Genomic DNA, 23,791 nt, shown 5'->3' on the forward strand with positions numbered 1-23,791 from the left:
ACTTGGACGCCCTAGAGGTTGCCGCAGAGGACATCTGGAAGGGCTCCGCGTCTTAAGAGGCCACGTCTTTGGGAACTAAGGTTCAAGCTTATGTAAGGAAGAGAATGAGCATGCAATGAACTTTCAGGGTGATAAGGGCATCTTCAAGCTTCCTTCCTGAATCTTAGCACCAAATAATATCCCGGGAAAACATGAGGTGGGTGACAAAATTGCCTTACGATGGAGCCTATGTAGTACATTAGACGTAGTCTAGAGCTGTCGATCTGCCAACTAGTCAGATAATACTTAAACTTAAATTCTGTAGTTTGAAGCCAGTGATGCAAGGACTTTTGGGAGGTATAATCTCGGAGTTACTTGAGTGGTTTCTTCGGACCACAAAGCCGGACCCGCCACCACTGGAAGGTCTTGGAGCGAAGAACGTTAGACATCGCGATTTTGGAGGCATTTGAATAGATATGGACAATTGAGGGCGCCGTAGTCTCGACATAATTACTCAGTTCCCAATCAATTACTTGTACCCTGGTCCATGAGGCTAGGAGTGTGAACAATAAATGATGTCACCAACAAGAGGCTATCTATAGACTATTCTCCGACACAACATACACAGGTAATTTCCGATCAGGTTGTCTCACTGTAGGTTATCCTACTGCAGGCTATCCCATTATAGGTTACCCCATGTTCGGGTGTTCTACGTGAGATTATCCTAAAAGCAGGCGAGTTCGCTGTGACTGAATAATCACTCTACAGCTGTTTACAAGCATTAGTGGAGTAATAATCATGGCTCGTTAGTACAAAGTATGACGGAGTGTTATTTCACACGATCAACGATAGGAAATCTCGCACAATCATGACCAAGGGTTGCATTCACAATCTTTTGAGTTCTTTTGGCTATTTATCCCCACATATCTGCCCAAATCCCTAGTTATGAACCGTAGCATGGAGCCCAGGCAGGATCTGCAGGTCCTCAGGCTTGTGCACATACTTGCCATCCTCGGTGATCTTGGCGCCAGGCGTCTTCCGCTGCTGCTGCGTCTGGCGGATCTTGACCCACTCCTCGGTGGTGAGGTGCTTGCCCAGCTCGGTGAAGACGTTGGACGTCTTGCCCAGGCGGGCCAGCAGCGGGCTGTCCTGCAGCGGGTCGAGGACGACGTGGTTGTTGGGGCGGGCAAAGTACAGGACCCCCAGGCGGTCGATCGACGCCTGGTCCTGGGGCGGGGCGTGCACGCGGTGGATGGACGACTTGATGAGGCCGCCCGTCAGCGCCGTCAGGGCGTCGCACGTGTTGATGGTGATGGTGCCGTCCACGGGCTTGACCCACTTCCACTGGCCCGCGTTGTTGAGGATCTGCAGGCCGCACACGGGCTGCCGGAACAGCAGCGTGATGCTGCCCAGGTCCGTGTGCCCTGGTGAGTAGAGCTCGCCCACCTTCTTGTTGTCCTCCTGCGAGCGGGCCGCATAGTGCATGTACCGCAGGTGGTCTTCTCCCTTGACGTCGTACTGGTGCTCCCGGACCAGCTGGTCTTCGTCGGGAAGCTCGAGGAAGAGTGCGAAGAGCTTGAGTAGCTTCACTACCACTTCCTCGTGGCATTTCTGCATTGAAAGTATTAGAAGCAGGTTGACGATAAGTCATATGCACATCTGCTGAGAGACTTACTCGCGAGAATGCCTCGATCTCTTTAATGTTATCCTCGAGAACCGGTGGCTGTTGCCGCTTGTGAAATCCGTCAAACTTGGGAATGTTGTAGACTTGGACGTTGTCCTTGATCCCATTGCCAAGGCTAATGACATGTGGTTAGAGTTGTGTTGAGCCAGGGGTGCCTGAAGATCTCACATTCTGTGACCGGCAGGACGATATCCATTATATTCACCGCGGACGAGATCGTCACTGTTGTGGTACTTCAACTTTTCCTCCAGTGGAAGATTGTAGAACTCTCTTCCAAGAGCAAATTGCCTGTCAACCTCTTCTTGGCTGATGTTGAAGTTCTTCACGTAGAAGAAGCCTAGAGAACTTTTAGTTGATAATTCTCTTGTACCTGGAAGCTTGGTCCCATCTTCATGCTTACCAACTTTGGTGACGGCATACTCGAGCTCCTTGACGAGCTCTTCCTTGCCGCCGGGCGCATCGAACTTGCTCAGGTCGATAGTCACCAGCTCCGCCCAATCAACTGGTTATGGTCAGCATTGCCAAGTAGGCGATGATGTGGACGTATAGTTGATCTCGCTGGGGTTTACTCACGGTCCTCCTTGGTCACTGGGACCTGCTCGTACCTCTCAATAATTCTTCCAGGCATCTTGTGTAATCCAAATCAAAAACAGTCTTCGGTATGTGTCTTTGAAGGCAGGGCAACTTCAGGACGTACAATTGTCAAGTCACGGAGATGTAAGGAGACTGATGTCTTTGCAGGGAGACGCCAGTTACGAGGCAACAAGAAGAGAAGTCCAAGGTGCGTTCAAGTTGCCGCCGCGACGACATCGGACATTTAATGCGGCATCTTCTGCCAACGAAGCACGCCATACGAGCTTATCACACCTTTCTTACAAATGCATTTCTATTCAAAACGTGGCTGGCTCCGTCCAAGTGCATCCACCTTCTGCCCTACCCGCATCCGCCGCCAATGATGACCAACATAAATCCATATCAGCGCCCATTCATCATCACAGGCTGCATATGCAACAGACTCGATTGGGAGTCCTGCCCGCGGGGTTCCCTCAGATGCGTCCTCCTCCACAGCCGGACAAAGTGAAGGAGTGCGGAGATGTGAGCACGCAATAGCTTCGTGGAGCACATCATCTTGCCGCCACTAGGCGGAGTGTGGAATCCGACCACCGACCAGAAACTTGACGATAATCTCTCTCTAGGAATGCGATATGCCAGATACATTGGGGAAGGGCCACCCGAAGGGCCACCCAGCCGAAAGTCTAAGCCTGTAGAATATGATTTGGTTGGAGACTATTCTATAGAAGGTTCTCTCGCAGCAAAGGATCCCGTGGTAGGTTATCCCGTAGAAGGATATCCTGTAGGAGGTTGAGCCATTAGAAGTTATCCAATAGAGGTAAACGAAGTGACACAAACGCGACTTCGGAAGTCGTGGTGTGTGTCTCTCGGATATCGCGTTGCTCATGTTGCATCCATCCCCAAGGATCCGGGGCTGTCCACGCCTCAGTATTGACGAATGGGCACATCCTCGGCAGCACGCCATTCAGGCCCTGCCAAGCACCACTTTAGCTCCAGATTGATTGTGACGATGCGTATGGATTTATGGGCTTTTGCTGTAGTTGTGAGCTATAGTGGAAGAATGTATAGCCCCGGTGAACGGATGCCGTCGCCTTGACGTTGCTGATCTCTCCGGCTGCAGCATTGCCTGTATCTATGGTGGAAGCATGTGGGCCGATCACGCTTGAGCTGCAGGCTTATGGCTCGTGCGTGAGATTTTGATGACCTTGTCCCTGCGTAAAATTGTAATGTGTTCTTCTAGTTGTTACTGCCGTGCCATTCTCTGAGACTGGCCGTCTACCCAAGGTTGCTGTCAAGTTTCTAGACAATGTCGACCCCAGAGGAGACGAAGGCCACAAGCTCACAACGGTCCAGGTCATCATTGATTGGTGTGTTCAAAGAAGTATTCAACTGGTACCCGTCTGAGTACCCAGTGGAAGAGAAAAAGTGAGTCTCGATGAAAGATCATGCTGGAACAAAACAAAATATTCAAACTCGGACAGACTTCTCCTCAAGCTCGACATTTCCATCCTCGTGTTTGCCTGCTTGTGCTGTAAGTCTTCATCAAAAAGCTCCGAGAGAATACTTGATACTGACTGCTCATCCATAGTCTTTGTCAAATATCTAGGTAAAGTCCCAGAAGTCAGTTGATACCACCCCGTCAGAACTAACACCCAAAAGACCAAACAAACATCAGCAATGCCTACGTGAGCGGGCTGAAAGAGGACTTCAACCTCAACGGAAATGAACTCAATTACTTCAACGTCTGCTACACAACAGCATATGTGGTATTCCAGGTACCCGGCATGCTGCTCATGTCGCGGCCGAAGCTGGCCCGGTGGCTGCTCCCGACGCTCGAGATCCTCTGGGGCATCATAACCTTCGCCCAGAGCCGCGTGACAAACGTCCACCAGCTGTACGCGCTGCGGTTCCTGGTCGGCATGTTCGAGGCCCCCGTCTTCGCAGGGACGCACTTCATCCTCGGGTCCTGGTACAGCGGGCCCGAGCTGTTCCGGCGCGCGGGCACCTGGTTCATCTGCAACCCGCTCGGGTCCATGATCAGCGGGTACCTGCAGGCCGCGGCGTACAAGAACCTCTCTGGCGTCGGGGGCATGGCGGGGTGGAGGTGGCTGTTTATCATTGACGGCATCTTCACGATCCCCGTTGCGCTGCTGGGCTATGTCGTCTTCCCCGGGATCCCGGACTCGCCGAGGCCGTTCTACCTCACCGAGGACGACACGAGGCTTGCCAAGAGCCGCCTGGAGAAGTTCCGGATCCGAAGGCCTGGGAAGCTGAACCTGGACACATTCAAGCGGACGCTGAGCCGCTGGCACATCTGGATATTCGTGTTCTGCTACATGTGAGGAGCTCTTAACCATGCCATCTCCAGCCTCTGGGAGACGCCAGATCACTGACAGGGTGACTCCAGCTGCATGATCATATCATCATACCCTTCGCAGTACATGAACCTGTGGTTGAAAGCCGAGGGCTACAGCACGGTGAAAGTCAACGAACTGCCCACCGGGACGTATGCCATCACCGCCGTTGCGTCCTGGCTCGGCGCGACTCTGGCAGCTATCTACCCGTCCTGGGCCATCTACAGCATTGAGACCACATGCGTTCTCTTTTCTACCATATGCATGATCGTCTGGAATATCCCGAAGCCTTTGAAGTGAGCCCCTATAATTCGCGCTCGAACGCTCGGCTTGTCCACCGCTGACCCTGGGACTAGATTCTTTGCTTGGTACTTATTCGGCGTGTCCGGCTGTGCCAGTCCGATCCTATACTCCACCGTCAACTCCATCGTGAGGGATGATTCCGAGGAACGAGCCATCATCATGGTCAGTGTTATCCAGGGTCCAGCCTCGATCCCCTCTTTTTCTAGAAAAGTGATGCCTGACCGGGCATATGTAGGGATCTATGATGACCTTTGGCTACTCCTTCCAAATCTGGGTTCCTCTGCTCATATTCCCCACCGCGGGGCCATACGGCGCACCGAGATGGCAGCACGGCTGGCCGGTGACCTTTGTGTTCTACTTCCTGCTGTGGGCTGGTTTCATCACGGCCTTGCTGCTCCACAGACAGGGGTGAGTTGTAACATCTGCATCGAACGTGAACTAGACGTGACTGATCTTGTCAATAGGGAGAAAAAGCGTCAGCAGAGGGACCTAGCCACTTCCCTGAGCGGCACTGAGGATACGAGTAGGGAGGTGGTATCTGTTGAAACACCAGTAAATAACAAAGAGTAAACGGCTAGCCTTTTTCTAGATGGGAGTATGGCGATGGATGATAAACAGGTCTGGATGATTCCTTTATTTCAACCAAGCCACGCGAAGATCCAGCAACGGTAGTGGTGTTCAAGATAATAAGTAGTGTATCTAAATTGTCGCACGCTGAATACTTTCTATGGAAATCTCAGCACGTGAAGTGCAATGCTGTTCTCCTTGGCCGCAGGTGCAGAGTTCGAGGCTAGCGTCAATGAAGATTTGGCCTGGAATCTCTGGTGTCGTAGCCGCCGTATGGGACTGCTAATTGGTAGGATTTTGTACGTAATGAAGTGCCGTGATGTTGCAGAGCCTTCGATTCTGTCCAAGCCATGTACCCGTGTCTATGTCGCTCGTGACAGTAAATGTCCCGTCTCGGGTATCACCGCAGGACCCATCCACCCTGGCCTCTGCCTGCCTTCGGGGGTGGCACGAATATCAACTCGAGTCGGTGCCTCCTCAGTGACCTCCAGTCAGGGAAAGGCATGTCCTTTTGAGTCCCTTAACGCCCCCAACGCCTGTAATTCTCTCGACCGGCTTCTCTGCTCAAGTCTAAGCCCACTAAACCGCCTCAAACCAATAAAATTGCATTGACGCAACCGTCGTTCTCGGGGTTGTTAGTGACCTGTGCATACCTTCCCCAAACCACCTTACCCGTCGTAGTGGTGATTCCGAGCTCAGACACGTTAATTTCCTGCAGATATCTGTTAGTACAGCGGTGGACAATGAAGTGAAGATTCAGCAGAGCCTTACCAGAACGGTGCCCTTGCTCAGAACGCCAAGTTGTGTGTACAACGGATTTTGGGGGTTCTTCTTAACGGAAATAATGGGTAGCTGAACACTGCAGATCCTAGTCAGCCAAAAGGCACTGAAGCAGCTTTGGGATGGATGAGGTTGTTTCCGGTGAGGCGGTGATTTCTTGGAGCTGCTTACGTTACACCAAGTTCGGGATGCCTAGTACTTGTTAATCACTTGTTACGGGTCCTAAAAAGATGCATTCTGTAATATGGGGACTGTAAAAGAGGAATCGTGCTACTTACGTGACGTTGGCCTTCTTGTACCGCAGACCCATAGGACGGATGAAGCGCTCGTACCTGCTATGTGTTAATAACTTGCTGCGGGTCCTAAAGTGCTGGAGCATTCACAAGCACAAGGGTCTGGGGGCCATGGTAGGAGATGAGTTGTACTGACTTGACAGGCCTTCGGGTGAAGTCAGGCCCAACAAAGGTGGGCTTGGTGACCATCCGCTTCCAGCCCTTCTTCTGCGTCTTCTTGCCGGTGTTGATGACCTTGAACATCTCCTCCTCGGAGATACCGCGGACCTTTGGCAGGGGCACAGCGAAGCGCGCGGCCTTCTCGGACCGCTTGTTCTTGATGGAGGAGCTGAGGGCCTTGGCCGAGGTGGGGTTGTTGCGGTCGAGCAGGTAGGCGGGCACGGGGTTGGAGGGGTCGTTCTCCGGGGCGGCGGACTTGACGTTGCGCTCCTCGTGGGCCTTGATCTGCTTGCGCATCTGGATCTTCTCCTTGTGGCGCTTCTCGGCGTACATCTTTGCGCGCAAGCCGCGCAGGTTCTGGGCCTTCTCGGAGGCGTCGTGGCCCTCGCGGGCGGCTCGCTTCCGGGTCCGCTCCTCATGGTCGAGGCGGCGACCATGGAGCTTGGTGTGGCGTTCCATATACTCATTCTGAGGCTGTAGTTGCGACCGTGGTCAGCGTCTGTCTCGCTGCTAACACATCCTCTCCTGGACCGCCTGGGTGGGCGAGACAGGCATCCTTACCATGGCGTTGTCCGGCGCCCTCGGAAGGGACTTGTAGTACTGGAGAAGGTTTGACTTTTCGAGTTTGGAGGAGCGGTCGGCGGACAACCAAGCTTCGCAACGTCCTGTGATGCGATGGAGCGATGGGCGAGAGGCGGAGAGGCAAGGTAAGGTCGAGGTGAATCGCAGTCGCAACCAAGTGCTGTCGTTGCCCTGAAAATGCACCCTGGCAAAAAAGCTGCAGAATTGGAGAGGCGAGTCGCTTATCGGGCAGGTCAAATTCCTTATCGTGGCGCTAATGTTTTTTCGGCGGCAGGCTAATCCTCTCCTGACTCGCCTACCTTGGCAGGCATCTTCACAACCCACCTGGGCTCGTGCACGTCTCCACCGGCATTGGCGTCTCGGTTTCCAGGCCATGTGTTGAAGATGTTGATCTCCACATCATTTGCATCTCAAATCAGCCTATAGCGAATGCCGCTGAGACGACTTGTCTTTGAGTGCCTCTCATACTTTTGTGCCTCTCATACTTTTGTGCCTCTCATACTTTTGTGCCTCTCATACTTTTGTGCCTCTCATACTTTTCGACCAGGTTTGCAGACAATTAAAACTTCACTAATTTCCTCCAGGCGAGACATATCATTACTTTGGCTCGATTGCCAATTCCCATCTGCGAGCGATGCTACAGTTATATCGGGGAGCATGCCGCCAAATGGTTGGTGAACACCCAGGTTTCTTCTTCATTCCCATGTTTCCAGGGCAATCCAATATCGGAGAAAAGTCTTGGTTCTGAATTTGTCGTTTATGATATCATCACAGGTCTTCGTGCCCAGTTGTGTTGTATTTAACTCAGTTTGTGTCGGTCACTGGCACGAAATGAGAAGTAAATGGGATATGATAGGCCCTCGGGTGAAGTTTGAAATAGTGACTTGATGTCTCAAATCGGATGCTGCTTGAAAGACGTCATATCTCTTGACGTCCGTTCTGGGCTCTCATGTCCAATCCCGTGGCTGACAGAGATTCGACATGTTATCCTCACCCCAATAAGCTGCGATGACCTGGAAGAGGAGGGTCACAGCGTTGCCCTGAAGCATTGTTTTGTACTATCCGCTCTGCTGCAACAGTACCTACCTAATACATAATTACACCTCAGGCCGGCCTCGGTGGGGGAGGCATGGCCAGTAACTCTTTAATCGTCATTCTTCCCTCCACTTCCTCGTCGCTCCAGTCCCTGCCTATAACATTTGAGGAAAGACGTTGTTCCAGCTCCACCATCGTGGGCCGGTCTCCAGGCTTGTGTGCCATGCACCAAGCCACCGTGTCGATAATTAATGGGTCGTATCCTGCCATGACCGGATCGGTCACAAGAGGAGCAACATAAGTAGGTATTCTTTTTTTGTTGCCGTTGGCTATTGTCACGTCTGTCCACACGCAATCAGGCGGGACTTGTGCCTGTTGTTGGGTGAGCTGCGTAGATGGGTCAGCTGAACTCAATTCCGAGTCAAACAAAAGTTGTGTCCTTTCTTTTTTTTTGGCCCAAGTCATTCCCTGCGATCCAATTCTCGCGACTTGGATCAAAACGACCAAGGGCCAAGACTGGGTCAGTGGATAGGTGTAGGGAGCCTAAGCACGGGCTTGAGGGTTGCTCACAAGGATAGTCATCAATCTCCCAATTTGCCACACTTTGTTTGAAGAATCAGCTACCGATGGACATGTTCTGCAATATTTATCTTGACAGGCGTAGATATGGCTTTGCTTACGGTTTGTCCACCAATCAAACTTTCCAGCCGTATCTTCCTGGGCCAGAGACGCGTCATCATAGACGTTATTCCAGCCGGGAGCAAACTGCTCCGGAGTATTACACTTTGAAACTTTTGTTAGCAATGCGGATCATGATCTAGCGGCAACATACAACATACAGTCGGATTACCGGATACCCTGAACATGGCATGAGCCTTCAAGCTCCTACGGTACCCCGGAGTCCTAAGAGCATTGACATCGCCTAGATCGCCGATCTTGAAGATTGGGCTTTGATCGTGCGGGTGATCTCCTGCGGCGAGTGTCGAGCGGTCTTCGCCGACCATGACGTTACGATCATTTATGTCGAAGTCTATGAGACCGTTTCCTGTGCTCACGGGCTGGCCTCCGCTCAAAGGTACAAATTCCTCCTGTGTCGGAACCACTTGTGTTGTCGGGTCAATGCCCTGGTCCCATCGGCCCGGGTAAGCCAAACCAACACAAGCTCTGAAGAGGCAATAGAACACTCTCCAAACCTCTGAACTTTTGAGGTAAACGTTGGCGTAAGACAACCTACGAGCAACTCCCTGTGTACAAGTGTTGGTGCTCGTTAGCATTCTCTGAATTGTTTAAACGGCCCAGACGGTTCGTTTTGCTTTCTAGGGGTGGGAGGATTTCCCTTTCGAATAGACCTTTCATATTTCCAAAGACAAAAGGAGGTCAGGAAATTACATTGAAATTTCCGTGCTCCATGTATTCCATCACATATAGCAATCCATCAACCCCGCCTAAGAGGGTTGTTATGAATGCAGTGGATGGCACGTCCTGAGCCAGGCACCGATTCATATATGCTTCTGATATACGATCCATACGGAAATCGGGAACGCCAGGCGGATATTTACGCTACATACAAAATGATTAGCATTTACAACAATGAAAAGTCCATTGTAGCCAAATTATTAGGAGGCTGGTTTGTTTCATCGATCATAACTAGCGTTCAAAACTTCCAAGGGGCCGATGAGTGAATAGATGATAATGATGGAGCTATGTGAGTAGAGTACGCCTGACCACCTGCCATTCTTCTGGAAGTCAGGGGCGAGGGGAGCTTGGACCGTGTGGAATCTCACCTGGATGATATGTCTCGCTCCCACCATTTGCCTCATAGCCCAAAGTTCGATAGCCATCGAAAAGACATCGCTGCCCCATTTAAATACAGCCTTACTCCCGTCGTTTACGGATTCAAATAGTACGGCTAAGCCTTGCGACCCGGCACCGAGTATCTTGACCATTCTCCACCCGAGTGACTCTATATTTGTTCTCATATTCTGCGGCACTGTGCGACCTGCGCCATCATCTGTTCTCTTAACCTGACTGAAAGGTAGGTATTGACGGGCGGGGATCGGTAGCGCCGGGTCCACAATACCAGCATCGGGCTGAAAGGCTGGATTGAACGGAGTGGGAAATTGCATATAGACCGGCTGACGAGCAGCATCGTTCCAACGTCTGACTTCACCGCGCCTGAAAAAGTCGAAGTAGTCTATCCCGCGTTGCAGGTAGAAACGTGTTTCCCTTGAAATCCCCTGTCCTTCTTCAGCCATCTTGAAATTTGGGTGGAAAGCTCCAGCACTGAAAGGATGCGAAAATTGTGAAAATGTTAACTGCAGTTGCGGCGAAGCCTTGCTCGGCCCAAGGGTCACAGCATGGTCCTATAAGCAAGCATTAAACATAAGGCCGTACAGTCTACAAACCGCAGCGACAACAAAGAAACAGCAAACAGCAACATTCAATCCAGCCTGTACGAGTGGATTTCCTTTTCCGTTTGCGGGGAAAGTACAAGGTCCCTCGAGAACTCTTTGTCGTGTTCGTTAAGCATTGTGGCATCGGCAAGTACGTGATTGGAGTAGTAAGCACCAGAATTCGATATTACACTCAAATGATTCCATATGGATTTTGGGAAGAAGCCGAGATAATCATCTGAATCATGTTATTTCGGGGTAGCCCATGAGTCAAAGTATTCATCAAATCGCTTATTGGCAGAGTATTGACTAGCATGAGCATTTCATTCCTATCATATCCACAACGATTCGTCCCAAGTACGGATGGAAGAAGAAGAGGTCCCTCATGGCATTTAAACTATCCGACCACAGGCAGGGTTTAATGTCAATTCCAGTTGATTGTATACAAGCTCAACTCTGCGCGAACCCACCGTACAAGAGCTGGCAGTGATGCCGGACACATATTCTTTGTGTGTACATCTCAACACATGAACCACTCCTCATCTCATTTTTCCCTCAAAGCGCTTCCCCATCTCCTCCATAATAGCATCGGGATCCTTCTCAACCTCATTCCAAGCATCATCCACGACCTTTCGTACTGACTCGTGCCTGCAGGTGACTCTCACAGGGAACGGATTGGGCCTCACGATGAAATAGTCCGCCACATCCATGGTGTCCACTGCGATCTCGCCGCCCGCCTCGTCCAGCTGCCTCCTAAACTCAAATGCCCACAGCAGCCTTGAAACCATGAGAAACAGCGAGCCGCGCGCAATCGGCTCGCCCATGCATACGCGGCGGCCAAACCCGAATCCCACCGGCGCGGGGAGGCCCGGGTCCTCGAGCCAGCGCTCCGGGTGGAAGAGATGGGGGTCTTTGTATATGCTCTCATCCATGTGGATAGACCAATTGTTCGGGATAACAATAGAGCCCGCGGGGATCCTGTAACCGTTATAAACATCCTCGCGCATGCTGGCGTGCGCCACCCCGCCGATGATGATAGGCCGCCAGCGTAGCGTCTCCTCGACGACGGCGCGCACGTAGGGCAGGTCCTCCTCGTCCGCCGGCGACGGCAGGCGCCCGCGGCCCACGACGCGGTCGATCTCGTCCCGCGCGATGCGCATCTTGTCCTGGTTCTCGACCGCCGCCATGGCGAACATCTCGAGCGTCTGCGTCGTCGTGTCCAGCGCCGCGTTGTTGAGGATCCCGGCGTCGTACGCGAGCGACTCCGGGTTCAGCCGCGCGGCGGTCTTGGCTCCCGCCAGCGCCTTGGTCCAGTTCCACGCGCGGCTGGCGCGGCCCCTCGCGTTGCCGCGCATGTGGTGCTCCCGCTCGAAGCGGTACCACTCCTCCGCCGTGCGCTTCCACGGCGCGAGCCACGAGGGGAGGTAGTTGAGGGCGGGGAACATGTCGCAGGGCCACACGCCCGGCCTCATGGCGCGCGCGAAGTGGTCCTCGATGACCTGGGCGTCGGCCATCACCGGCTCCTCGCCCGTCTCGACCCGGAAGCCGTACAGCAGCGTGTACGACATGGACGCCGTGAAGCGGTGCAGCGCCATCACGAGGGCGCAGTAGGCGTCGAAGAGCGGCCGCTGGTCGTGGACGTGCCGCACGTACGCGCGGGCGGCGCGGCGGGCCTCCTGGCTGCCCTCGACGAAGCTGAGCAGCTGCCGCAGCGAGGCGATGCTCTCCATGTCCGCGAGGGGCGTGACGGCTTGGGTCGCACGACGCGTGAACAGCTGGCCCAGGTTGCGCCTGTGGGCGCGGTACTTGTCGTCGTAGCGGCGGACGAGCATGTGGTCGCCCTTGTAGAGCAGCTCCGAGGCCATTGGCAGGCGCGGGCGGTCAGAGTAGTTTGTGCTCCGCTTGTTGAGGAGCTCGTGGGCGGTGGCTTGGTCGCCCAGGACGATAATGGTGTCCTTGCCTGCGAGGAGACGGAAGATGGGGCCGTACTGTTGCTTCCAGGCGTGGAACTGCTTGAAGGAGTGGGTTTTGGGCATCGATAGGATGTTTCCTAGGATTGGGAGGGCAGGAGGGCCCGGTGGAAGAGGCAGACGAGTAAGCCAAAGATACAAGGCTCGGCAAAACACGGACAGAGCAATGCCCAGGAGGACAAACCAGCGTGGCTCCATGTTCGCGGTGTGCCCTCGTGGACCCGAATAGTGAGATCTATGTAAAAGATGTTGAGTTCAGAGGAGTAATGTTTTCGCAAGTGAATTGTTACTGTTCACTAATTGCGGGTATCTCTTTTCTCGTAAGATACGGGGCCTGGTGTTGGAAGTCTATTAGGTCCAAAGTTGCGGCAGAGGTGATAAGAATATCTCTTCGTATCTTCTTTCCTGTCCTCTTCTCTTCAACAGGGCGGCGTTCTTAATTAGGCGTGAGCTTCTAATTGGGTTCGCAATGAAACTGATGATTGTCTTTGACCCGGGTCACTTGGCGTGCTTCAAAAATGGCGAACCGAGGCGGAAGCGATATACATATTGCTGATTTCGCCTTCACAAGAATCAAGTGCTGACGACACTTCAGGCAAACAAACATTTGGACTGCATCCGTTTTCCCCGACGGCGGCAGTTGCGTCTTCTCGATTTCCAGAAACACGGCACATCTTCTCGAATAGACTGGACGAACATGGGCAGGGCGGGGTGATGGGACGCGCCCTTTGCATGACGCGTAGCATTTTCATGCCGTTTCCCGCTTCCAGGCGGGTATCACTGCGCTATAATATTATATCAGACCATCCGCAGCAAGTTCGCCATCAGGATAGGTGATAAGTGTGGCGAGTTTCCGTGTCGTTCCATGGCAGTGACGGTGCCGGGAGGGCGATCGCAGACGATAGCTTTATGCCAATGCATGTCCGCTCCCATAGTTTACACGTAAGCGATGCTAGATCGGCACAGGTGTGGTAAAGTAATGATCAGTCATCTCAACCTACCTATGCGGTTCTAGGTGTGATCGTTGAAGTGATCGTCGACTCCTGGCTTCTCCACCATGGCGGCCAATACATGAATACATGTTCTTCCGCCCTCCGTTTCAGCAACTTCGAGGACTACCCATTCACATCTATGCGATTGAGCATGACTCGTGAGAATCGTAAGGGTTGGCTGTTAGGCACAGACATTCAGAAATTGTCGGACTATTGAGTCCGAGATGGACTTCGCGATCCAATTGTTACGCCGACGTCTATGCTGGCGCTATCTCAATGATGAATCACCCGCATGATGCAGTCATCAAGTCGTGCCTAAGCGCGAGCATCGGATTGGTCACAGTAACACACCATTGTTGGATCGACAGGGAAAAGAGATGCTGTGAGAGGGTTCAAAATTCTGACAAGCGTTCCATCTACAATTTCGTCTAGATCATGTGCAAGTAGCTACATGTGTACCCAAACCCAACGTCGCCGCCGAGGCGACCATACATGTACAAATCACTCCACGACTATCTCTTCTCGCCAATCGCCATCGCACTCCTCATCCGAGTGCATCGAATCTATGCACACCAGCTCCGGCGAACCAGCACCGCTGGCCCTTGGTGGATGATGTCGTAGAAGTCCCTCGGGTATACGCGAGTCTCCTCGTCCCGGTTCTTCTGGACCAACGTGGATCGCTCGGCCTCGACAAGCTTGACGAAGTCCGTCACATGGTATGGCTCGACGCTCAGCAGCAGCTGACGCCCCTGCTTCTCATATGTCCCTGAGTAGCATTGATCCTCCTCCTCTTCTTCGTCGTCCGACAGCGGGGAGGCGCTGCACTCCGGGCGCGGGGGCGCGGGGAGCTCGTGCCGCGAGAATGTCACCCTGTCAGACTTGCGGTTGAACCAGCCGGTCTTGGCGGCAACCTGCGGGTTTCGCGGGTCGGCCTTCTCCTCCCAGCAGCCGCCCTCTGTGCAGGTCCTGTTGTATACGACGCATGTGAAAGAGGCCTCGGTGTGGCTCTCGAGGAGGTGGTCCCTCATCTCTCCGCAGACGTGCGCCATGACTGGGGTTGGCCGGGGGAGGGAGACGGTGGCCTCTGGGACGCGGAGGACTTTGTTGGCCTCGACTTCGAAGTGGTAGTCGCGTTCTGAATGGTCGAGTGTGAAGTCGTAGATAGTGCGGCGGATCTCGAGAGTGAATCGCGAGAGAGATCCCAGTGGTGATGCAGAGGTAGACGCCATTGTGTCTAAGTTTGATGGACCCGGTATTCTTTGAATAGAAAAATTGCTTGATGCAAATAATTAACGTTCTGTGACTTGCAAAGTCTTGTTTGATGTGCAAAGCAATGAGGATGATAATGAAACTGATCTGTCCCGGTGTTGTGTCACCAAGGGATGCCCTCAACATATAGAAACACCATGTTCGGATCCACCGTCCCCTCGGGAGCACCGACTTGCCTGTCACGCCTCTCACTGCAAGCTGGAAACACCAAACAAACGGCGGGTCCGACGCCCGGATGAAACATTATATAAGCTCTACGATCAAGCAAAACGGCAACCCCTGCTGGCAGACAGCATCGCGGATGAAACATTCTGGATAGAATTGCCACATCAAAGCTGTCTCCGCCACTTAGCCACTCGTTGTGCCCGACCTCTGTCGTTAAGCTCCAATGTCTTTCGTCCAAAATTAGAACTGCCGGGTCTATTGTTGGACGAAGGCGCCTTAGTGAAGGGCCATGTCCAAAGAACTGCGAGGGGCCGGCCAGCCTTCTGCAAGGCAATCCTCTGAAGCATTTAGTGTCTTGTGCTCAGAACATCTGTTACGGTCTGCGCGGGCAATGGGTTGGTTGAGACGGCTTGGGAGAGATAACTAGAAGCCGGGTGCGGTTCCCCAAAATTGATACTATACGGCCCTCCGCAAGGCTATAGGGATAGCATCAATTTTGCCCGGCTTCTAGAAAGCCAGCTGGGGGGGTTGTGATTATATTGCTAGCCGGGGGGCTTAGAGGAATCGCACCAGGGATAAGCGTAGCTGGGAGTAAACCTAAGGCAATTGCAAGGGACGGCTCATGGTTGCTATGGAGCCCTAAAAGCTATTTTAATTCCTAGGGAGGACCCCCTGGACCCCCCTTTACTGCGCTTAGCTATGGGCGCTAAAGGGCAAAGGGCTGCAAATGGGTAAATAAGGCGTAAAGGGCTAAAGGGCAGCGAATGGGTAAATAGAGCATTAAAGGGCGAATAGAGCGCTAAAGGGCGAATAGAGCGCCAAAGGGCAAATAAAGCGCCAGAGGGCGAATAGAGCGCCAAAGGGCGAATAGGGCGCAAAGGGCAAATGGGCGAATTAAGCGAATAAAAGGCTAAAGGGCTAAAGGGCTGTAAATGGGCGAATAGGGCGCAAAGGGCCAAAGGGCCAAAGGGCGAATGGGCGAATGGGCGAATGGGCGAATAGAGCGCCAAAGGGCCAGAGGGCGCACAGCCCCCTTGCCCCATAGGTATAAAGCGATACATTAATTAACCAATCCCCGCATGAGAAACATTTTGCAGATTTACCATAATGAACTTAACCACAGCCGGGAGCGCCCCTCGCAAGCTCGGGTCACTCCCAGCTACGCTTAATAATTTGCGCATGATAGCTAGAGATGTCCATATTCCCAAGGATATTTACTTGATGACTTTAGCCTCGTTTTCGTTTATGTGTAAATCCCGGATTCCACTACGTAGCTGGGATCTTCGCTCAGAGCGTCTGCTTCCGTTCTCGAGGATTCTTCCCCTGTGATTAGATTAAGCAATGCTGACTGGCAATACTGGTGTCTCCGGCGCTGAACGACCCAAACTAAGTGGCGTGGTGTTGATTCTCAAAAAGACTTCAGGAATTCGGCTGAGTCTTGTCAGCCGTAAACTCAATACCCTCAGGGAGGGTACGAAGTAAACAACTCCATTTGTGACCTACCCACTCCGATCATGGGCAACTTGATTAATAGGGTTGAACTGATGGGATGCATAAATGATTTGAGATATCACATTTCATCTTGTAGAGACTCATACAGTTCTGGGTAAAATTACATAGATTTAGTAATTGCGTCTTTCCCAGTTCTTGCTAAGTCCGGACCGCATCATCCACTGCTGAACGTATGATCACACAAACAAAAGACTTTGGCGGATAGGGCTACTTATTTCGGCATGCCAGCTATGACAGGGACTGGCTCATGCCTGACTTCAAGCCAATTCCTTCACATAGCCTGCCCTTGTTATACCAAGTCAACCTTGGCCCCAGAAGCTCCGCCGTAACCCACCGAGCTGTCTGGGTGTGGGTGCTGTCCGTCTCAGGGTCGCCAAATGGCTTGTCAATTCTGTCCTTCCTCAGCCGATCGCCGATGTGAAGCCTGTCCAGCTCGTCCTCGATGGAACCCGCCGCCTGCCCCGTTTGCCCAACGTTTCCATGACCCTCAGGCCTACTCCTCGGGAAGCTTGTCCTGCCTTCAGCCAGAGCCTGGAAGATGACGAGCTGGTCCTGCAGGAACTCGTCCACAACACCTCCGGTGCTGATCTCCTCGGCGAGCGACTTGGTGACAGCCCTAGCCACCTCGTCGCTGATCTTCGCCGTCGTCTTACCCTTGCGCCTTCCATTGTAGAGTAGATCCCGTCCCCGCCGCAGTGTCACTGACTTGGCCACCAGGAGGACATAGATGCGCGACTCGTGCTTGCTCTCCTCGGGCGCGCGGAAATCGTACTCCACCCCGGGGAATGTCTTCTCCAGACGCTCTCGCAGGGCGGCCTGGAGCTCCGCGTGCATGGTGCTTGGTGTGATGATGGTCACGTCGATAGTCTTGATGTCGAAACCTCCTGGCCGCGACCCCAGCTCTAGCCCATCCCTGAGCTTCAGCGTCTCCCCGAGCGAGACGGGTTGTACCCTGAACCACAGTGTCCCTCTCGATGCCGGGCCAAAGCTCCACCCCCTGCCATCAAGCCGCCTATCCACGCGGGCACCGAACCAATCCTCGAGCGTCGGCAGCAGCACCTGGTCCAGGTACTCGTAGCTGAGCGAGAAGGAGACGTTGGTGCCGCCGGAGATGGTCAGCTCAACCGGCTCGCCGCTCTCGTTCCCCGCGAACAGGAGGAACGGGAACACGGCCTGGAAGACCAGCAGCGCGCTTGCAGCAGCAGACTCGGCGCGGATCGTGATATTTCTCTCCCACAGCTCGCCGGGCCCGCGGGTTGGCCGGAACTCCAGCGTCTTGCTGCCGACTTGGAGGCCCTTGACGTCAGCACCTGTTGCCTTGGCGAGCCAGGCGATGGATGTGAAGTGTTGTGACTTAAGGCCTGGTGGGCGGGACTGTCAGCTCTGAAGCGGATCATGATACGCAGGAAGCTGTTTGGGGTTCCATTTGTGCAATTACCTCCGCCTCGTGGCCCTGGGCGGTTGCCCCTCACATCTGTGATCTTGACTGGCTTGCATGCGACCGAGGCGAGCGCGATTGCGATTCTCACTAACTGGCCACCGCCCTCGCCGGTACGGCCATCGAGGTGGATGGCGTCGTCTGGAGCCATGTTCATGCGTGGTAAATGTCCAATTGCGACTGGTGTTGATTCAGGGGCCAGGTTGAGGTTGCTCCAGCTGTCTTGCGGGGTGCTCAAGCCTTCAGTCGTCGAAAGTGTATTTCAAAGGTGAATTGTGTAGATCAATAATGTGTCTTGAACCTCAAAAAGTTCTTGTTCCCAGGACATGCGATGGCCTTTCTTCAGGCAGGCCAAACTCACTGGAGAGGTTCATTGAGGGAGGCTAAGCCATGCTGAGTCACCCGGCGACAGTTCTGCGGCCACAAACATAGTGGGACGGCACTGCCCCATTCCTTCGTCTATTTTTGATTCCAGAATTTTAAAGTGAATTGTTTCAATCTTGGGCCAGTGCAATGGACAATTCACAAAAGTTTGACACTGATCGATGTGCCGGACACCGGACGCCGGCCACTTTTATCACTAGCGGGCCAACCTGATCGACGAGCATCCAGTATGCGGCTGCCTGTTTCCGTTTTCTGAGAATTTGTCGGTACAAATACGTCTTTCAAATACATGTTCCTGCCGAATAAGAATTTTTCAGTCCTTAGTAATACATGAACTCTCGGCAGCATTCCAAGGGTTTATCTGTCAGGCCAGGAAGCAATGGTCAACCCAGACGCTGTGTGGACTATCTTTTACCTTTGGCTGTGTGCCAATGTGAGCTGCTGCCAGAGCCTCGATTGGGTATTTTATCTGTTTCCATGACATTGATTCAGACGGATCATTGGATAGTAAAGGCTCTATTCCAAAGACATGAAATTTCGAGTTCCCACTGGATATCCAATCAAAAGTCTAGACTGATGGCCCTAGATTTGCGATTTTCAGCCGCCTAGGGTTCCGCATCTCTATATGCGGCAGGAGATCACTGTCGCCCCCATAATGGAAATTCGGCAGTTGCCTATAGCGCTATATATTAAAGCTAATGTTGCCTGTTTGCTGTTCAAGAACCAATACCACATAGCATTGGGAAGAGACAACACATTCATTTACCAGTAATGCAAAATGGCAGATCAGCCGTATGCCTACGACACAACACGCCCGCACCTGATGCGGCTCTTCAAGCTCGACCTGAACGGGGCCGACGAGCCGCTGTCTGGCAAGCTGCTGTCCATCACCAACATCGACTTCGGATATGCTAACATTTACGCCACGCCTCTGGTATCAGTCCTTCAGCGAGGACCTGTACTATACTTTTGACGAGCTCAGTGACGGCAAGGGCTACGACGCCCTGTCCTATTGCTAGGGAGACCCAAGGGAGCCTCGCCCGCTGTACGTCTCATCCATCAGCAATAAGAAATCAAGCGATGGAAGGGCCGTGACGAATTACGAGCCACATCGGGATGGCATGCTGCTCATCCAGAAGAACCTGCACGCCTTCCTGCAGGCTGCGGCGCCGTCGGTACAACCGCTTCATATGGATCGATGCGATCTGTATCAACCAGGGGTGCCTGGAGGACAAGGACAATCAGATCACACTCATGCGGTACGTATACGAGGCGGCCGAACTTGTATACGTCTGGCTGGGTGAGGCTGCTGCCGCGGAAGAGAGCACCGTTCTGGCCATGCCGACACTGAATTCGGATCTACGCGCTCTGCCTGAGGGCCACAAGCTCGACCCAACAAATCCAGACAGCTTCGAAGTAATTGGTATCCCAGCCCCCTCTCAGGAAGTCTGGCGGCCGCTGTCCACGATCATTGCCCGGCCCTGGTGGTCGCGGCTGTGGACACTCCAAGAGGTCGTGGTCGCCCCGAACGAGCCGTCATTTGACAAGAAAGTCGACCACAAGCCACCCAACGCAACAATAATATGCGGTGAAAGCCAGGCACAATGGAACACCTTTGAGGACCTGATCTCCGTCATCCAAGCCAATGGTCTCGAGGAATGGCTCCTCGCCATGAATGGGCCTCCGTCCGACGATGGGGTTGACCACCGCCACGCCTTCGCCAGCCTGGAGGAGATCCGCACCTGCAGGCGAGGCAACGCCGGCTGGGCCATCTCCCTCTCAGCCCTCCTCCTCGCCACCCGCCGGCGCCGCGCCACCCTCCCCGCCGACATGGTGATCGGCCAGTCGGCGCTGCTGGACAAGGGCATGATCAAGAAGGCTGGGCCTGCAGTCGGCCCAGCCGGCGCGCGACGGCTTCGTGCGCTACGGGAAGCACTACATCCGCCAGGAGCCCAGGGAGTGCCTCCTCAACCACGCCCGCGCCGCCGAGATGATGCCCGGCCTGCCGGGCTGGTGCCCCAACTTCGCGTCCCGGCCCGAGACCGCCCCGCTGGCCTCGCGGCGGCTGCTACCCGTCAGCGTGTACGATGACGACCGGCCGGCGGGCGACACCGCGCAGCAGGCTCTTCCACGGCAAGCTCTTCGCCACCATCCTGCGGGGCCGCGACTCGGCGCGCAACCTGTACAGCACGGACGACCCGCGGCAGATCCACCTCGTCGAGTGGACGGACGCGATCCGGCTCGGCGGGCTGGCGGCGGACGAGGTGGCCGAGGTGGTCGACGGCGACAGCAGCAGCCAGCAGCCAGCAGGCCCTCCCGTGGCACGAGCGGTGCCTCGCCCTGGCGCGCCGGACCCTCCCCGGGGGGCGCGGACGGCTTCGACGCCCTCGCGCGCACGCTCATCGCCGACGACCGGGACCCGGCCGACCCGCAGCTCTGCGCGGCGCCCCACCTCCGCCTGAGACAGCATATGCAGGCTGTGGAGGCGGCAGGTACGGCCTTCCCCGGGGTTTTAGACCCCGACGTTCAGAGGTACGCGGAGGCGCTACGGAGGGTCACGCGGCGGCGGCGTTTCTTCGCCACGAAGGGCGGGCGGATAGGACTGGGGCCCGCACACACAAAGGCGGGTGACACGTTGGCTGTGGCATTTTATTGCCCAACGCCGTACGTGTTGCGTCGGCGAGCTGGTGAAGGTGAAGGCCGGTGGGGCCTTGTGGGCGAGGCTTATGTTCATGGGGTCATGTACGGGGAGGCACTGCGTCTGTTCTCCGAGGGGCGAGTTGAGGAGACGAGCTGGGTCGTGGAGTGAGCGAGAAGCTACAAGAAGCCCTTATATAGCAAATATCCTCGAAATAGAGGCTCAAATGGCTGAGGGAGCATGCTCCTCCCAATATTCCTATATCCAAGCATCCAATATCCTATCTCGGATACCCGCGACCGCCTCATCCACTGCCCCTCGGATCGCATCAAACATGTCTTCCTCTTCCACATAGTCTTCCAGCCTCCGGTCCATAAGCTCATCCATGTCGTTGGCCGTCGACTGCTGCAGCGTACGCATCTCATCACGCAGGCCATCAAGCTGCGTGGCGATGTACGCCTGCACACGGTCTGAGACATCGGTAGACACGGAGGCCGTCGAGTCGTGGCCTTCTGATGCCGGCGGCCCGGGGGGCGCAGGCGAGGCAGTGGATACTTGCGACGCGGCGCGCTCAGCAGAGTCAGCCTTCTCGAGCTGCTGTTCCTGCTGCTGGTGACGGCGGCAGTCCTCCGAGGACGCGATTAGAGCCGTCAGCTTGCGCGTCTCGTCAGTTACCCGCATGCGCTTCTCGTCTATGTCGCACAGCATTGCACCGAGTCGCTCCTCTTTCTTATCTGCGCGCCGCAGAAGTTCCTCTATAGCCTTTTCTTTTTTCTCTGTGCGCCGCAAAAGCTCGGCCATGATTTTCTCCCGCTCGCCAACCGCAAGATTTAGATGTTGCCATTTATTGTACCTGGGCGAACTGCTCGAGCTCCGGCTCCCGCTCCTACTTCTGCTCCTGCTCCTGCTCCTGGCCTCGCTCCTGCTGCTAACTGTGGGCGAGGGCGACCGCGTGCGCGGTCTTTTGTGCTGCCGCCGCTTTGGTCCAGACCCAGGAGAGGGATGAGGAGGCGCGTCGGCGGCAACGTCCGGGTAAGCCGGTGGGAGGCCAGCAAATAACGACAAAGGTGGGCGGTCGTTGTTCGAAAAGGGGACCAACTCGTCGACTTCGACAACCCGGCCGCCCTCCCCACGGTACAGTGAGCGCAGGTTGGCCTGGACGGGGTCCGGATGCAGCCGACCACTTGTCGACACGGCCTCGCAGAGGGCGGTAAGCTGTGTTGGGTCGGATACTGTGGCTGCGGCGGGCGGCAGGGATATACAAATGGCGGCTTGTTGAGCGAGCAAGCGCAGGGCATCAAGGGTGTTACAAGCAGCGGGATTCGCGGCGCGTAGGTTGCCGGCCGGCAGGCTTTGGGGCGCAACGATACTGATGGAGCCTGTTGTAGCAAGGCGGAAACGGAGGCATGTCTTCATAGAGGGATGGATTGTGTTGGGACAGCCAGTGGTGCCAGTAGTGTCGGCGGTTCTGGCATGTTGGTGTAGGCTGAGGTTGTCGATCTTGTCGGGCGGGATGTGGAGGAAGAAGGGCACTGTACGTGTCTCTGCGCCGACTTCGAGGCTGATTTGAGCACGCAGCCGGAAAAACGCAAGGTTTCTGTCTGGGTTGAAGAAGATGCTGAGGGTGGCGGGAAGTGGGAGGGCGTCGTTTGAGTTCTCTTGATGATTGCAGTGATGGGAGTCGAGATGATCAATGTTGATCGAGCAGCCGTTGATGTTACGGCCACGGAGGCCAAGACCTTGGGTTGAAGGTTGGTTCGAGATGGACATGATCTTTCGCGATGGGCCCTACAAGATTGATCATGCCGGTCAGCTATGGCAGCATTGGGAAACGGGGGCAAAGGGAGAGAAGTCCCTGTGGAGCTGTGACTGTGACTGCAACTGCATTGCAACCCAAGCGAGTGAATGAACAGCAACAGCAACAGCAACAGCAACAGCGACACTCGCCCTCCTTCTCCTTCTCAGCGTCTCTGCCGCGCGCAACGAAGTTCGCCAAGCGCGTACGGAGGCAGTCGACCACGTTGCTCCCCAAAGCCCAGCGCCCGAAACCAGAGTCGCAACCCACGGTTCGAGCAGTCTGTAGCGTGGCAGTGGGTGCGCGACAGTGAAGCTGAGACGGTACTGCTAAGAGTGCAATGCAGTATTAAGATGTCAGGATGTTGGTCATGATGGAGATGATGATGGTGATGCAAGGGTGTGGTGTGGTGGTTGGTGGTTGGGAGCAGAAGGCAGCAGTGAGGAGAGGTCAGGCCAGCTTACATAAGGTAGTAGTGGTCTGTGCACGTTGATTTGCTAATGGACGGTAGAGCCACTTTTCTGAAGTGGGGTACGTACCTTGGTCTACGCTTACAACCAGGCCTGCTTTGGGGTTTCCTCATTCACTGAGATTCCCAACTCTCCAACCGACCATCCCCTCCCCGGCCCCAAGACTGTATCCGTCCTTATAAACAGGCAAAACCGTCCAGTTTTCACCTCTTGAGCTGAGGTATCTATGGTGCAACTGTTTCAGGCTGCGGCCCCTAGCATGATCCTGTCTGGGCTATAGTATGTAGGGACACCTCGAAGGTGCCTTGTTCAATTCCTGGACTTGGCAACTTCTGCTCCTTTTTTTTTAACCCTGGCGCTTGCTAGGCGAGTCTTTGCTGGTGTGCTCATTGACGGCACAACGGCTGAAAGTGTAGTTAAAACACCTGAACCTAAATGTAACGTTTTTAAGGGCAC

At 54.4% G+C, this 23,791-nt stretch overlaps 9 protein-coding genes across 9 annotated transcripts; 2 read left to right on the forward strand and 7 right to left on the reverse strand.

Moving 5' to 3' along the window:
* Positions 1 to 918: 918 nt before the first annotated feature.
* Positions 919 to 2,291, reverse strand: INS49_010501 (uncharacterized protein; the record flags this gene model as incomplete). Its single annotated transcript, XM_043171226.1, has 5 exons — positions 919 to 1,590; positions 1,655 to 1,778; positions 1,832 to 2,000; positions 2,064 to 2,165; positions 2,237 to 2,291. 5 exons carry the CDS (start codon positions 2,289 to 2,291, stop codon positions 919 to 921), a joined length of 1,122 nt encoding a protein of 373 aa, XP_043025791.1.
* A 1,251-nt stretch (positions 2,292 to 3,542) lies between these two features.
* INS49_010502 (uncharacterized protein) lies at positions 3,543 to 5,463 on the forward strand (the record flags this gene model as incomplete). The annotated part of the gene is made up of 8 exons (XM_043171227.1): positions 3,543 to 3,661; positions 3,718 to 3,767; positions 3,825 to 3,842; positions 3,896 to 4,574; positions 4,644 to 4,886; positions 4,947 to 5,055; positions 5,129 to 5,301; positions 5,358 to 5,463. The coding sequence occupies 8 exons, from the start codon at positions 3,543 to 3,545 to the stop codon at positions 5,461 to 5,463; spliced, it is 1,497 nt and encodes a 498-aa protein (XP_043025792.1).
* Positions 5,464 to 5,618: 155 nt separating this feature from the next.
* On the reverse strand, positions 5,619 to 7,626 carry INS49_010503 (uncharacterized protein; the record flags this gene model as incomplete). The annotated part of the gene is made up of 8 exons (XM_043171228.1): positions 5,619 to 5,739; positions 6,114 to 6,172; positions 6,232 to 6,319; positions 6,412 to 6,432; positions 6,519 to 6,572; positions 6,670 to 7,166; positions 7,254 to 7,345; positions 7,599 to 7,626. 8 exons carry the CDS (start codon positions 7,624 to 7,626, stop codon positions 5,619 to 5,621), a joined length of 960 nt encoding a protein of 319 aa, XP_043025793.1.
* Positions 7,627 to 8,644: 1,018 nt separating this feature from the next.
* Positions 8,645 to 9,313, reverse strand: INS49_010504 (uncharacterized protein; the record flags this gene model as incomplete). The annotated part of the gene is made up of 3 exons (XM_043171229.1): positions 8,645 to 8,696; positions 9,001 to 9,092; positions 9,149 to 9,313. 3 exons carry the CDS (start codon positions 9,311 to 9,313, stop codon positions 8,645 to 8,647), a joined length of 309 nt encoding a protein of 102 aa, XP_043025794.1.
* Positions 9,314 to 11,241: 1,928 nt separating this feature from the next.
* INS49_010505 (uncharacterized protein) lies at positions 11,242 to 12,870 on the reverse strand (the record flags this gene model as incomplete). The annotated part of the gene is made up of 1 exon (XM_043171230.1): positions 11,242 to 12,870. One exon carries the CDS (start codon positions 12,868 to 12,870, stop codon positions 11,242 to 11,244), a length of 1,629 nt encoding a protein of 542 aa, XP_043025795.1.
* Positions 12,871 to 14,227: 1,357 nt separating this feature from the next.
* INS49_010506 (uncharacterized protein) lies at positions 14,228 to 14,893 on the reverse strand (the record flags this gene model as incomplete). The annotated part of the gene is made up of 1 exon (XM_043171231.1): positions 14,228 to 14,893. The coding sequence occupies one exon, from the start codon at positions 14,891 to 14,893 to the stop codon at positions 14,228 to 14,230; it is 666 nt and encodes a 221-aa protein (XP_043025796.1).
* A 1,945-nt stretch (positions 14,894 to 16,838) lies between these two features.
* INS49_010507 (uncharacterized protein) lies at positions 16,839 to 18,205 on the reverse strand (the record flags this gene model as incomplete). The annotated part of the gene is made up of 2 exons (XM_043171232.1): positions 16,839 to 17,971; positions 18,049 to 18,205. 2 exons carry the CDS (start codon positions 18,203 to 18,205, stop codon positions 16,839 to 16,841), a joined length of 1,290 nt encoding a protein of 429 aa, XP_043025797.1.
* A 1,005-nt stretch (positions 18,206 to 19,210) lies between these two features.
* INS49_010508 (uncharacterized protein) lies at positions 19,211 to 21,241 on the forward strand (the record flags this gene model as incomplete). Its single annotated transcript, XM_043171233.1, has 4 exons — positions 19,211 to 19,366; positions 19,452 to 19,607; positions 19,651 to 20,265; positions 20,324 to 21,241. The coding sequence occupies 4 exons, from the start codon at positions 19,211 to 19,213 to the stop codon at positions 21,239 to 21,241; spliced, it is 1,845 nt and encodes a 614-aa protein (XP_043025798.1).
* Positions 21,242 to 21,328: 87 nt separating this feature from the next.
* On the reverse strand, positions 21,329 to 22,840 carry INS49_010509 (uncharacterized protein; the record flags this gene model as incomplete). Its single annotated transcript, XM_043171234.1, has 1 exon — positions 21,329 to 22,840. The coding sequence occupies one exon, from the start codon at positions 22,838 to 22,840 to the stop codon at positions 21,329 to 21,331; it is 1,512 nt and encodes a 503-aa protein (XP_043025799.1).
* Between the last annotated feature and the right edge of the window lie 951 nt (positions 22,841 to 23,791).

The sequence above is a fragment of the Diaporthe citri genome (assembly GCF_014595645.1).
Source record: "Diaporthe citri strain NFHF-8-4 chromosome Unknown scaffold_4, whole genome shotgun sequence".
Taxonomy (NCBI): Eukaryota; Fungi; Ascomycota; class Sordariomycetes; order Diaporthales; family Diaporthaceae; genus Diaporthe; species Diaporthe citri.